The sequence below is a fragment of the Orussus abietinus genome, unplaced genomic scaffold (assembly GCF_000612105.2).
Source record: "Orussus abietinus isolate OABI.00-Male unplaced genomic scaffold, Oabi_2.0 scaffold84, whole genome shotgun sequence".
NCBI lineage: Eukaryota > Metazoa > Arthropoda > Insecta > Hymenoptera > Orussidae > Orussus > Orussus abietinus.
The window spans coordinates 183,974-196,520 of NW_019394591.1; the positions used below are offsets into that span (position 1 = coordinate 183,974).

A 12,547-nucleotide genomic window follows, 5' to 3' on the forward strand; every position below is an offset into this window, starting at 1 on the left:
TTATGGCGATATATAGCAATTGCATTCTTTCTTTATCTTACACCCAATACTCGCCTTTCTATATGCGTCTCTCTTCCTCCCGTACGTGAGATATCGTTGGCTAACACGTGCGATCTCTTTTTTACCCCCACTTCTGGTTTGTTAGCCAACTTTTAGAGCATCAAGCGCTAACATAGGATCTGGGCTTCTATGGGACTTCTGAATTCTTTGCCCCCTGGTCTAAGATGGGACTTTAGGCTCCGTTCATATATTCTTAGGTCCATGATGCTAGCGAACCATGGATTTATAGTTGGGTTAACTAAAGTTGTGGAATCGAGCTTTAAATTTGGTAATTTCTGGTGATTAATCGTATAAATTCTGGTGATATAATTTTTTCACACCTGGCAGCCCTGAAGTATAGCATGTGATCGGTCAGGTGCGTGCTCCTCTTCGTTGGGTGTTACTTCTTTCGAATTGTCTGAGTTCGTATCGAAGGGAAATACTGAGTCCTGTAATAACGGTAGAATCATGCAAGTGGATAAGTCCCTTTCCATTTATGCATTCGCACTTTTGCTCCTATTTCAAATCCAGATTCCAGGCGTTATATCGGGCAATACTGTCCCCGTATTAATGTGGGGTGGAGGAGCCCCCGATCATTTTATAGGTAGCAGGAATCCACTTCAAAAAACCCCACAGTATGAATTTGAAACATTTATGAAAAAATCAGTGGCTAAAACGCAGCCACCGATTCTCGTATACGTCAAGGATAATCTCTGCGTAGAGGACCTTACGCAACATAAGAAGGTATGTCCGTCTCATTCTGAAGTTCATACAAATGATGTTTAACGATAAGGTATTTAGATCACGAACATCTTATGCTTTTGTGTAAAGGAAGGATATGTTTCTGTATTTATCGTTTCTTATGAGGCATTTATATGCCTCGTCTTTATGCATATAAAGTCAAAGATAGATATTGAATTGACGATGATTATCTTACTTTAAGAAGCAATTATTTTACAAGCCCGTGCGCGTAACAAAGTAGTTTAAAACATTTTATAACAAGTGTAAGTTTATTGTTTATAACGAATTAACAAATTTCTTTGGTTATGTTCAATTTCTTATTTTATGTTGAAAATGAATCTTTAGGGAAGAAATCAATGAATCAATTCAAGGACATTTTGCAATTATGAATGACATTCTGCCTACATCTCAAAAATTATTTAAAAACAGCACAAATGTAAAATAGGTAATTCAATTTAATGTAATTATAAAAGTTGTAATTGAAACAAAAGTATATAATTATTTGAAAACAAAGTGATGTAATATTTTAGCAAGGAAATTTATTTAATTGACATTAGCCACAAATATGCAACTTGCAGTTAAGATCGGTAAGAGCATGCTACTATAATTGTCAGTATTAGCATTCTCAAAACTATTTTAACCTATAGTCTCCTTTTTAGACATATCTATGGCAGAAATTTATTTAGTTTATTAAATGTCATCTTCGGTATGTCACTTTTTGTCAAATATCATTATCTGTCACTTTACATGCATTTATAAGGACTTTAAGGTGAAGCGAAATCTCCCTCAGTCGACTCGAATAAGACACTTTTTTTTAAGGGTATTGGATAAAACTATTTAAAACTTTGACACATGACTCGTGATTTCCTAGGAATTATCCTGACACTTTCAAAATTTGGACGTTTGAAAAAGTTCTTTATAATTATTGTACAAAAACGACAGGTGGAGTATGCCATTTAGTACAATACCCAATATAATTCTACATAGCTGTCAATATAAAAACGAATGTCGGCAACGTAGGTATGTAGAAAAATGTTTGTTTCCGATGTCAATTAAGTTCCTCGATGAGTTTCACTTCACCTTAAGGCTTTTATTCTTGGGTAGATCTCAATGTTCTTATCTGAAACATTACCAGATTTCTTAATCACAAAGATTCCTAAAGTTAAAGAACAGTTTATATAATAAAGACTTTATTTTTAGGTTCTGCTTCAGTTAAATGATACAGGTTCATTAATATACTTACCAGGCGTGGATCTACCAATGCTTGTTTTCGAAGAGCTAGATTCATACAATTGGTCCTCCAAAGTCCCAGATCAACCAGAATCTCTTCCCAACAGAAACGTATTCGTAACTCATGTAGGGGACTTGGATGCAGTTCCTGAAAACTTCAAAATGATCAATGAATCTACTCCATCTGTACTTGCAGTGTTAACTGGCAAATCATGCATTTACAGTCGTCCAGATCGACGAAGAAGGTCGGTTGGTGCTGAAAATTCAACAGACTTCATTGTTTCTACCGACAGGGTTCTGCTATACTCTAAAGAAGGACCTTACATTAAGGTATGTTTTACATGGATTCTATTGGTATTACCTATTGGCTCAAATATTTTAGAAACTTACAAAAACATTATCCTGCTTGATCGAGACCATAATATTACTTTGTAGTACCCTTAATTAAATATTACTACTTTTCTATCCCTGCCTATATCATTCAACTTGTTTTACTTTGGTATCTATGTTTTTAATATTTTACTCAAATTTTTAATTAAATTAAGTGAGACTGGAACGAACAAACTGTAGAAGTGAATACCTTTTTCTAAAAAATGTTACAATTCAATTTAACCGCCAAGAAGAATAGGATGATACTTAAATTGTTAGTTTACTTAAAGTGAATTTTAGAGAATGATTCAGTAGTTGAGGCTTTTTATTTAATTTGTTTTGCCTACTGATATAAAGCATTAAATCTCACAGGTGCCAGAATCGGAAGACTACATTCAGTTAGGAAAACCAACTAAAGCAGATTCTGAAGGTGAAGGAACAGCAGAGAATCCACTACAGTTGAGGACTGTTTTTTCAGTCAACTCATCCAGTGTGTCAACGATACAACTTCAGTTTATGTTTACCATCGTTACTGCAGGTTATTATAAACTTGACTATGTTAACTATAATTCTTCTGGAGCATCTAATGTTACCGTGCTGTCACCAAAGAGTGACATAGTATTTCCTTTCAATTTTTCCTATCACTGTTCACAAAACACAGTATTCATTAACAAGAGCGCAGTGCTTAATATTACTAATCTACAAGTCCAAATTGATGCAACTAAGTTTAACGATGCATATGATTGTGTTGGATTCACTACAATTCCTATTTGGACAGGGATCTTTGTTACTATCATATTAGCGACAATTATGATTTGGGGGCTTATTATGATAATAGACATTCATACGATGGATCGATTCGATGATCCCAAAGGGAAAACAATCACCATTTCCGCACAGGAATAATGTATCATAGAAAATTTCAAATTATGAAAAAGTATGTCATGCGTGTAAATATACAGTCTGGATTTTCATAGACAATACATTCGATGTACCATGTTCTATAATTGTGGACTTTTGTAGTGCTCATAATCTACACCTATTACGATACAGTGGTAATTCTAAGCCGTATTTATCTGGAAATAGATGAGATTAATGGAGTTCATTAAAAACATTTGATTTAATTAATCCTTTTAAATTGAAATTGAGTGTTTTTGGTAATATAGATATTTTTTTAATTTTATTGCCACGTCAGTGAATAAAGGGTGTAGCTGCATAAGCACGTGGAAAATGACTACACCAAATTAAACATTGTATAAATTAGTCTTAACTTTCTTTGCCACACTTCGATTGCTTGTCCACTCATATTTTTGCTTCGCTTTATTCGCGTTCGTGCTCAGTCGTGTACCCAGCTATATAAATTTGTCATGTTGAAAAGATGAGTCGAAAAAGACAGCTTTTCGTCATCTTTACGGTAGATGTGCTATCCGGGTTCATACTGCATGACTTTACCATAAAATTGTTTAACAAAATAATGTTTATCCACTTGTGCACAATGATTAATAGCACAATGGTTTTGGATCTCTCTGGAACACGTAGCGACAAGCAAATTAAATACTTACAGTTGGTCTACCTTCCCCTTATCCACATAAACTACCATTTTCACTGAACTTCCAGCGTATTCGAATAGGCCAGTTAAAAAAGGCGAAAGAATGATAGGAGAAATTTAACGACTAATAATGTGTTAACATCGATAATATTAACTGAGAGTAATAATACCAAGCGTGACAAGTTTGAAATATTGTGCAATATAATTATTGCAATTTATAAGTGTAACATTCCAGAATTATATTGCATCCTGTATTTGCTTCGAATACGTATGTAAATGTTTAAGGTATATCCGAAAAGTGGATAAACCTAACTACTCGGATAATATGTGAACTATCCAGTTCCAAGTAGATAAAACTGAATTGTGTTATATTAAAAACATTGTTTTATTTATTAATTTTATAAAAGTCAAAGTATATTTGACAGTAAAGGAATTGTCAACGTCACCGAAAATTATAGGCATTTTTGTGAAGTATAAAGTGTTGTGCATGCTCGATATTATTATATAAAAAGGAACCCATTTCAGCTTTACTTAACCTAACCTAAACCAAAATGTTAAGGGTAGGTTAGGTAATAAATCACATTGAAAGTATTACCAAAGTATACCAGAATCTTACTCGGATAAATCCTCAGATTTCGTTTTATTTCTAACCGATACACGACTATGCCGGTTATAAAATATCCGGGCAAACTTAGGTTTATCCCATGGACATAAGAATATAGGGATTTACTAACGTTATTTTTCATTCTGAAAATGTAATGATAAAAGAACGACGATGTATGTTAGAATATATATGATTATCTATTGCTATTAATTGTACAGAAAACGATTAAAAACCTAACCTAGACTACAATAGTTACAGCTTTGGGTTTAAATTTTATTGTTTCTTTTTTTCGTTTTACTCTCAATTCCTATGTCCATGGTTTATTCTCATTTTTGGCGTTACCTATAAGAATGTATGTAAATTAAACGATAACATTCACTGTGTATATGCTTATATTGCCCTCCTACATAATACTGGATAATTGCAATAGTTTCATGAGCTTTAATATCAGAATGTTAATTATCATTTAAAGCAAAAATGTTGAACAATTTTGCAGTTATCCAGTATATGTAATTTACAAACGTTCATATAAATATGTTAATAATTATGAGTACATAGATGTAGCGTGTATCGCATATTTAATACGTGTTATGAAATAAACTAAGTCTGAAATGAAATTATTTTTGGCTTTCGTATCTTATTTATTTCCAGTTGTCGAATTTACAATAATTAATGATTATGTAAGGAAAAATTAAGTACCCCAGTTTTCAAATTATGCTTCTTGAAACTTGTAGATGACCTATTCAAATGCCAATTGTTGCCTACGAATACTCGTCCTATGAGCATTTTCCTAACATTTGTGAGGAGTTTTACAGTGTACAATTTACAATTAAAAAAGTTAACATCCATGAAGCCAATATGTAATCCGTTAACCTTGTTCAGGACATTCCGCTGATTGTATTTATACCAGTTTTATATAACATGAATGATTGACTCTAGAGAATTTAATAATTATTTGCGATGATCCGTAGACGATCGCATCTCAGCTCATTCAGATTACGTCATCTTCGCACCTTCGTTACCTTTTTAGACGGTGGATGACGCTAGTGCAGTGTTGCAAACAGTTGCCAACTTCATTTCTGTTTACTCTAGTAGAGTCAGATTGAAATAATAGTATAAATTATGTTTGCCTTTGCTATTAATGTAACACAACATGAAAAGGTAACCTGCTTCTTTATTAAGACTTCACATTACATACGATATCACAAAAATGGAACTTCAGTATCGTTGTCCCCATCTTGTTCCGACGTAGGAACCAATGGATTTTATAGCCTCAAATGTTTCAATTCCAACTGGTAATATTCTGTTGGGTGGAGGGTTGAATCCGAATATTCCTCCTCCTGGCAATTCAATGGTATATGAAACATCAGCTCCGGCAACTCCCATTGCCCAGTCATCGCTTCCACCAGCAGCAGCATCTGCGGATCAATTGTGATGTATGAAACTAATGAAAATTATTATCAGTACACTTTTTTAATGAAAAGAACAACTCGGGAAATTTTGTTAGCCAAGTTTCCGTTAATCGTCAGTTGTCGAAGCATCCACGTACGGCGCATGCTGAGTACCCCGACCATAATTCTTATCAGAGATGATCTCTGTTCTTATAAAATTATACAAATATATGTTTACAGTTAAATTCAAACTTGTTTGTGATTTTTCCTCCCAACCAAGACGTCAGGCTTGTTTATGCTGAAAACGTGGTTTCTTGCATTTATTGAAATTAATAATAAGTGACGCTATAATAGACAATGTTACTAATACTGGCAGAATTAATATTACAACGTTGTTTTATCAGAATGTTGGTTTTGCTGTAAAAACATTTTCTGTCATTGTTTGCTTCAACATTTTTTCAGATTCATGCAGCCTTGTGTATGTGCTCGCTTTTTATACATTGCGAAGAAAAATGTAACGGGCAACATAATTAATTCAATATTCTTAGGCATATTATACAAAAAAATAAAAAATATACAGATTGTTAACAAGGTAACTTAATAATAAGACATTTTTTTGTATACTTACATAAGACGTTAGTCGATGAGCCAATAACGTAGTGAGTACCGGATACTGATTTTAGGGCTTTGGCTGCGTTTTCGGCGACATATCGCTAAAAAAAAATGTATCGTCTCGTATATTAAATCCGAGGTTAGTTATGAAAACGCATTATGGGATGTATTATAAAAGCAAATGTGGGTGTATATATATATACTCGCATTTGTTTTTATAATACATATATATATCACAGATAGCGCAGGGCGACATTCTACAGTCAATTAGGAAATGACAATTGGTGTTTGCCATTTAAAACAATACCCAAAATAATTCGACATAGCTGTCAATATAAATACGAATGTCGGTAATGCAAGTATTTAGAAAAATCTTTTTTACCCACGTCGATCAAATTTCCCGACGGGTTTCATTTCAAAGAGAACAAATATAATGACTGTTTTTACATAAAAAGGCAGATCATTAAAATTGTAAAGAATTTTTAGTAACTTACAAGTGTTGGCGCATTTTCTGGTAAATCAGATGTATAACCCCATGGGTGTAGAAAATACTGAGGAAACAAGTTTGAATACACATTAGTATCCATCTTTATAATACTTGGTGTTTACGATGGTACGCCTCTTATTGAGATAATAACAAACCTGGCCATATGAGTGTAACGTCAAGTAAGCTTTGACAAGCCCTTTCTTTGATAATGCAAAATCGCGCAGAGCCTGAGTTTCTGGTTCAGAAAATGGTTTAGGTCCTGCGTAGGTATCGCTGCAGGGATTGCTGGATGCTCCAACAGCTGCGAACGATCACAAAAATTTGTTAACAAAATTACTTACAATTAATCATATTATATTTTAGATGAATGTTATAGAAAATTTTGATTATCAGTGGGACACATTACTTTCTATATTTAGAAGTTTTTAAGGTGAACTGAAATCTCAAATCAGTCGATTCGAATAAGACATTTTTTTTTAAGGGTATTGGATTGAACCATCTGAAACTTTGACACATGACTCGTAAGCACTTAGGAATTATCCTGACACTTTCAAAGTTTAGATTTTTCAAACAATATTTTTAACTTAGCCCAGACCAGAACCAAAATAATGTCGAGCTCTTACATTTCGAACAATCTACGATTATTGGAGGCTCTAATATGAGAAACGATCGTGTCAGGACAACTGTACGACAATTTAGGACACTCTGATAATCGAGCAACTTGCATTTGAACGGAATAAAGACAAAAAAAGTGTCTTATGCACTGCTATGCTAAAACGATGGTAATATAAGGTCTCGAAGTGAAAATTTAGTTAACATGGAATTCGCAGATGGCGCAGGGGGTCCCTCTGTAGTCAATTAGGGCCTCAGAAACCATGAATTCAGAGGATTTCTAGAGTTTTACTTCGATTTTTTTATAATTATTGTACGTAAACGACAAGTGGAATATGCCATTTAGTACCATAGCCAATACAATTCGATACAGTTGTCATTATAAAAAATGGACGTCGGCAACTTAGGTATTTATAAAAATCTTCTTTACCGGCGTTGATCAAGTTCCTCGACGTGTTTCACTTCACCTTAAAAATGATTTGAGCTTGTTGCACTCAGACTTACGCCGGTCGGGTTAAATGTGAAAACAACAAATATATTCAATAAAATGATCTTACTCATCCATTTCAGGCCAAAATTCCTGTTCGCGTCTACTCCATAGCAGGAACTGAAGTTGTTTACAGACCTTGTTTTCCTCCACATCCGGTACTGTTAACAAGCATTGATAAGTGAGATTAAAAGTAATCAAATCTATACTTAGAATAATCGATTGGTGCAAAGAAAAAATGTCTGAGATTCAAAATTCATTATTTAAAAATTTCTATTGAATGTATATATGTAGATATATACAACAGAAATTGATATACGAGTATTTTACGTCTACTATACATTCAACGGTTATGTCAAACATATGTTATAAACTTTACTCCAAAATTTAATTTTTTTTTTTAGCAAACCTTGCTGTAAATAGGGTAAAGCTGTAAATAGAAAAAAACGTTAAACAGCATTTTCATGACATATTTGTTTGATTATGATTAATGATCGGCAATGTCGGGTAGTCCTATAGAACTTACATCTGTGTGCGAGAATTCATATCCGTCAGGGTTTAACGAAGGGATAATGAACCAATCGACATTTTTATAAAGATTGGAGTTGGTTTTGTTTTCGGCCAATTGTGTGATCGTGTATAAAGCAGTAGTTGGTGCAATCCATTCACGTGCGTGAATTCCAGCGTCGATGAGAACAATGGGCTTTGGCGTGGCACTAGATGAAATTTTCACTCCATAAATGCTTCTGTTTTCATAAGATTTACCGATTTCAATTAATGTGACGTGTTCATGTTTTTGGGCAAGGTATTTCAGATGCTGTACAATCTGTAACAGGAAAATGTTACATTTATGATTAAGGTGAAGTGAAACACGTTGAGGAACTTGATCGACGTCGATAAAGAAGATTTTTCTAAATGCCTACGTTGCCGACGTTCTTTTTTATATCGACAGCTGGGTCGAATTATATTGGGTATTGTACCAAATGGCATACTCCACCTGTTGTTTTCGTACAATAATTATAAAGAAATCGAAGTAAAACTCTAGAAATTTTCTGGATTCAAGCTTTCTGGGGCCCCAATTGACTGCAGAGGGACCCCCTGCGCCATCTGTGATTTCCAGGTCAATTAAATTTTCACTCCGAGACCCCGTATTTCCATCGTTTTAGCATAGAAGCGCATACAACCCTTTTTTTGCCTTTATCCCGTTCAAATGTAAGTTTATCGATTACCAGAGTGTTCTAAATTGTCGTAAAATTGTCCTGACCCTTTCGATTCTCATATCGGAGCCTCCGATAATTGTATATTCATCGAAATATGAGAGCTCGACGCCATATTGGTTCTGGTCTGGGCTGAGTTAAAAAATTTGGTTAAAAAATCCAAATTTTGAATGTGTCAGGACAATTCTTAGATGATCAGGAGTGATGTGCCAAAGTTTCGGACAGTTTGGTCTAATACCCTTAAAAAAAAGTGTTGTATTCGAATCGATTGATTTGAAGGGTGCTTCACTTCACCTTAACCGTTTATACGTTGCTTTTATACATCTTGTGCTTCCTATTGTCACGACCTGGCGATCTTTTATATAAGAAAATAGGGATTAGCCCCGGTAAAGCACCGAAGTGCACTTTCCAACACTTGCTTTATTTCGATTAGCCGCGAATACACCCTAGTAGCACAAAATATTTGTTCTATATTTTATATATATTCAACGAATATCGTACATTTTGTAAATGTTTAGCAGACATTNCGAACGTCGGCAACGTAGGCATTTAGAAAAATCTTCTTTATCGACGTTGACCAAGTTCCTCGACGTGTTTCACTTCACCTTAAAGCACCAGAAAGAAGTTCTTAACGAAAGTCAACACATGTATTTTTAATCTTCTTTAATATCATAAATTTAACGAAATCTGTATTTTATTATATTAAATAGTATTAGACGAATTCTTGGTGGAGTCTACGACGTATAGATTACATTTGATAGAGAGATTTCGCCATTTTATCAATCAGCTCTTCACCCAGATAAGATATTTCCGTGAGAGACAGATCTGAGTGGAAATCAGTGCTTTGATTGAGTACTTCCATTTTACGTTTTATCATCCTCCAAGAATGAGTACAGCTTGAATAATTTCGACATTCACTTTTAATTTGATTCACACTTTATCGCAATAGTCAATAAAACTCAGATTGCTCCGACTAATAAGAGATATCAACGATTTACGTTAACGAAAGTACTATGAAATGACATTGCTGATCTCTGGGTCTTTTTAATCTACACAAAGTAAATATCAGAATTACTTGGTAATGAAAATATCCAAGATTGATTGCATTCTTTAACCTGTGGCGTAAATTTAGAAAAAAATCTTTGGTTTGTCTAATCAAATTGTGAAATACAAACATTCCATTTCGTCGTTTTGACTTCAAAACGTTTATGAAAAGTTGTTGCTTGTATGTGCCAAATGTGTCCATCAGGATTAAAAATAAAACTGCTATGTGCAATGAATTCATTGAAGGACAATTATTCTAGCAAATTTTCGAAAATAAACATGTGATTACGGAGGCTCTAAGGCCCATGAAATTTCATTTTTCGAAAATAAATATCTTTTTTCGGTCCTTGTCCGAGATAAGTAGAACATTTTTTTCGAAAAAAGAAATTTCACAAGCGGCGCGTTATTCCTTAGGGCCTCCATAATCACGTGTTAAAGTTTCAGATAATTCGGTGCACCCAGTTTGGAGAAATTTGTATAAATATTTTGATATAAAATACTTTTATGTCGCCTTAATTACTATAAATAATGAAGGTAATTAGAGTACCTAGTAATAACTTACCCATGGATTGACGGTACATTTTCGGCATCGATGCCGCGGGCCAATGACACCGCGGCGATGACTACTAAGAGCAGACGCGCATACATGATGCAATGTCTCACGTAGTACTGAAGACGCGCCAATGCTGCGTGTTTTATAGACCTGCGATATCCCCATCATAAGATTACCTTGTCACGGTAGCAATCAATTATCATTTATCTGTAGTAACCAGAGCCGTTGGAGTGACCGTTTCGACAGATTCTACGAAAAGACATTTCATAACTTATTAATTATTAAATATTCCCCCGATAAGAACTAGGAAAGCGGCCGCTGTTCTCTTGTAGAACAAAACTCTTACTACTGGCACTCGAATGAATGTCAAGAAACACTCATTCGAAAGGTATTTCACAGAGTCACGGAAGCTATAAAATCATTTATGTAAGTTTATTGTATGTCCGTTGAGACTTCGATTATAAAAACGTTTGAAAGATTTTAATTCCTTGTTCCTGCTACTCACTGTGTCAGAAAAAGCGTATTTTTTATATTTTTGCGTTTGTATGTCACGTTCCATCATACAAGTACGCACAATTTACTTAACATAAAGCCCATGATAGGTAGACGACGTTATTAAAAAAGATTTTTATTGAAATATTGAAATTCCCCTTCGTATTTAGTAATTGTATTTGTTATCTCTATTTTGTATAAATACATAAGAATATTTGAGTTATTCATACCTGATTATAGCGAGGGAAAAAGTCAAAAGAGTAGGTTTTGGATGTTGGACGGTTTATCAACGACAACTTTAATGCTTGATCTTGATTCAAAAGTCCACGTACTGCATTCAAGTCATCCAAAATGACAGTGTACTCGATTTCGTATGCATCGAGAGCACTTTTGAATGACTTTGCATGGTCTGCAGTAACCAAGACTTTTACCGGACTATTTACTCGTTTTTTGATTTCCAAAAAGTCGAATCCTGGCAGACGCTCATGTTCCTGGACAAATGACATTTTTTCGACGGTATCGGGAATAACAATCAGGTACTGCATTCTGTAATAACGAAAAAACAATATTTCATTTATTATCCACAGACTCGGTCGAGTCTCAACCCGAATATAGACCATTAAGGTGAAGTGAAACCCCCTTCAAATCAGTCGATTCGAATACAACACTTTTTTTTAAGGGTATTAGACCAAACTGCCCGAAACTTTGCCACATCCCTCCTTGTCATCTAAGAATTTTCCTGACACATTAAAAATTTGGATTTTTCAAACAAATTTTTTAACTCGGTCCAGACCAGAACCAAAATGGCGTCGAGCTCTCATATTTCGATCAATATACAATTATCGAAGGCTCCGATATGAGAATCGAAAGGGTCAGGACAATTTTACGACAATTTAGAACACTGTGGTAATCGATAAACTCGTATTTGAACGGGATAAAGGCAAAAAAAGTGTTGTATGCGCTTGTATGCCAAAACGATGGCAATACGAGGTCTCGGAGTGAAGACTTAATTGACCTGGAAATCACAGATGGCGCAGGGAGTCCCTCTGCAGTCAATTAGGGCCCCAGAAAGCATGAATCCAGAGGATTTCTGGAGTTTTACTTCGATTTCTTTATAATT

General features: G+C 34.5%; 2 protein-coding genes across 2 annotated transcripts; one reads left to right on the top strand and one right to left on the bottom strand.

The window, feature by feature from the left end:
* The first annotated feature begins 385 nt into the window (after nucleotides 1-385).
* Nucleotides 386-5,149, top strand: LOC105704173. Its single transcript, XM_012433180.1, has 3 exons — nucleotides 386-783; nucleotides 1,981-2,340; nucleotides 2,752-5,149. Exons 1-3 carry the CDS (start codon nucleotides 508-510, stop codon nucleotides 3,283-3,285), a joined length of 1,170 nt encoding a protein of 389 aa, XP_012288603.1. The 5' UTR covers nucleotides 386-507; the 3' UTR covers nucleotides 3,286-5,149.
* Nucleotides 5,150-5,688: 539 nt separating this feature from the next.
* LOC105704172 (carboxypeptidase B) lies at nucleotides 5,689-11,973 on the bottom strand (the record flags this gene model as incomplete). The annotated part of the gene is given in 7 exon segments (XM_012433178.2): nucleotides 5,689-5,950; nucleotides 6,552-6,636; nucleotides 7,030-7,086; nucleotides 7,178-7,323; nucleotides 8,192-8,282; nucleotides 8,648-8,947; nucleotides 11,658-11,973. Coding segments are annotated over 7 exon segments (1,195 nt in total), but the record flags the coding sequence as incomplete, so codon positions are not given.
* Nucleotides 11,974-12,547: the final 574 nt, after the last annotated feature.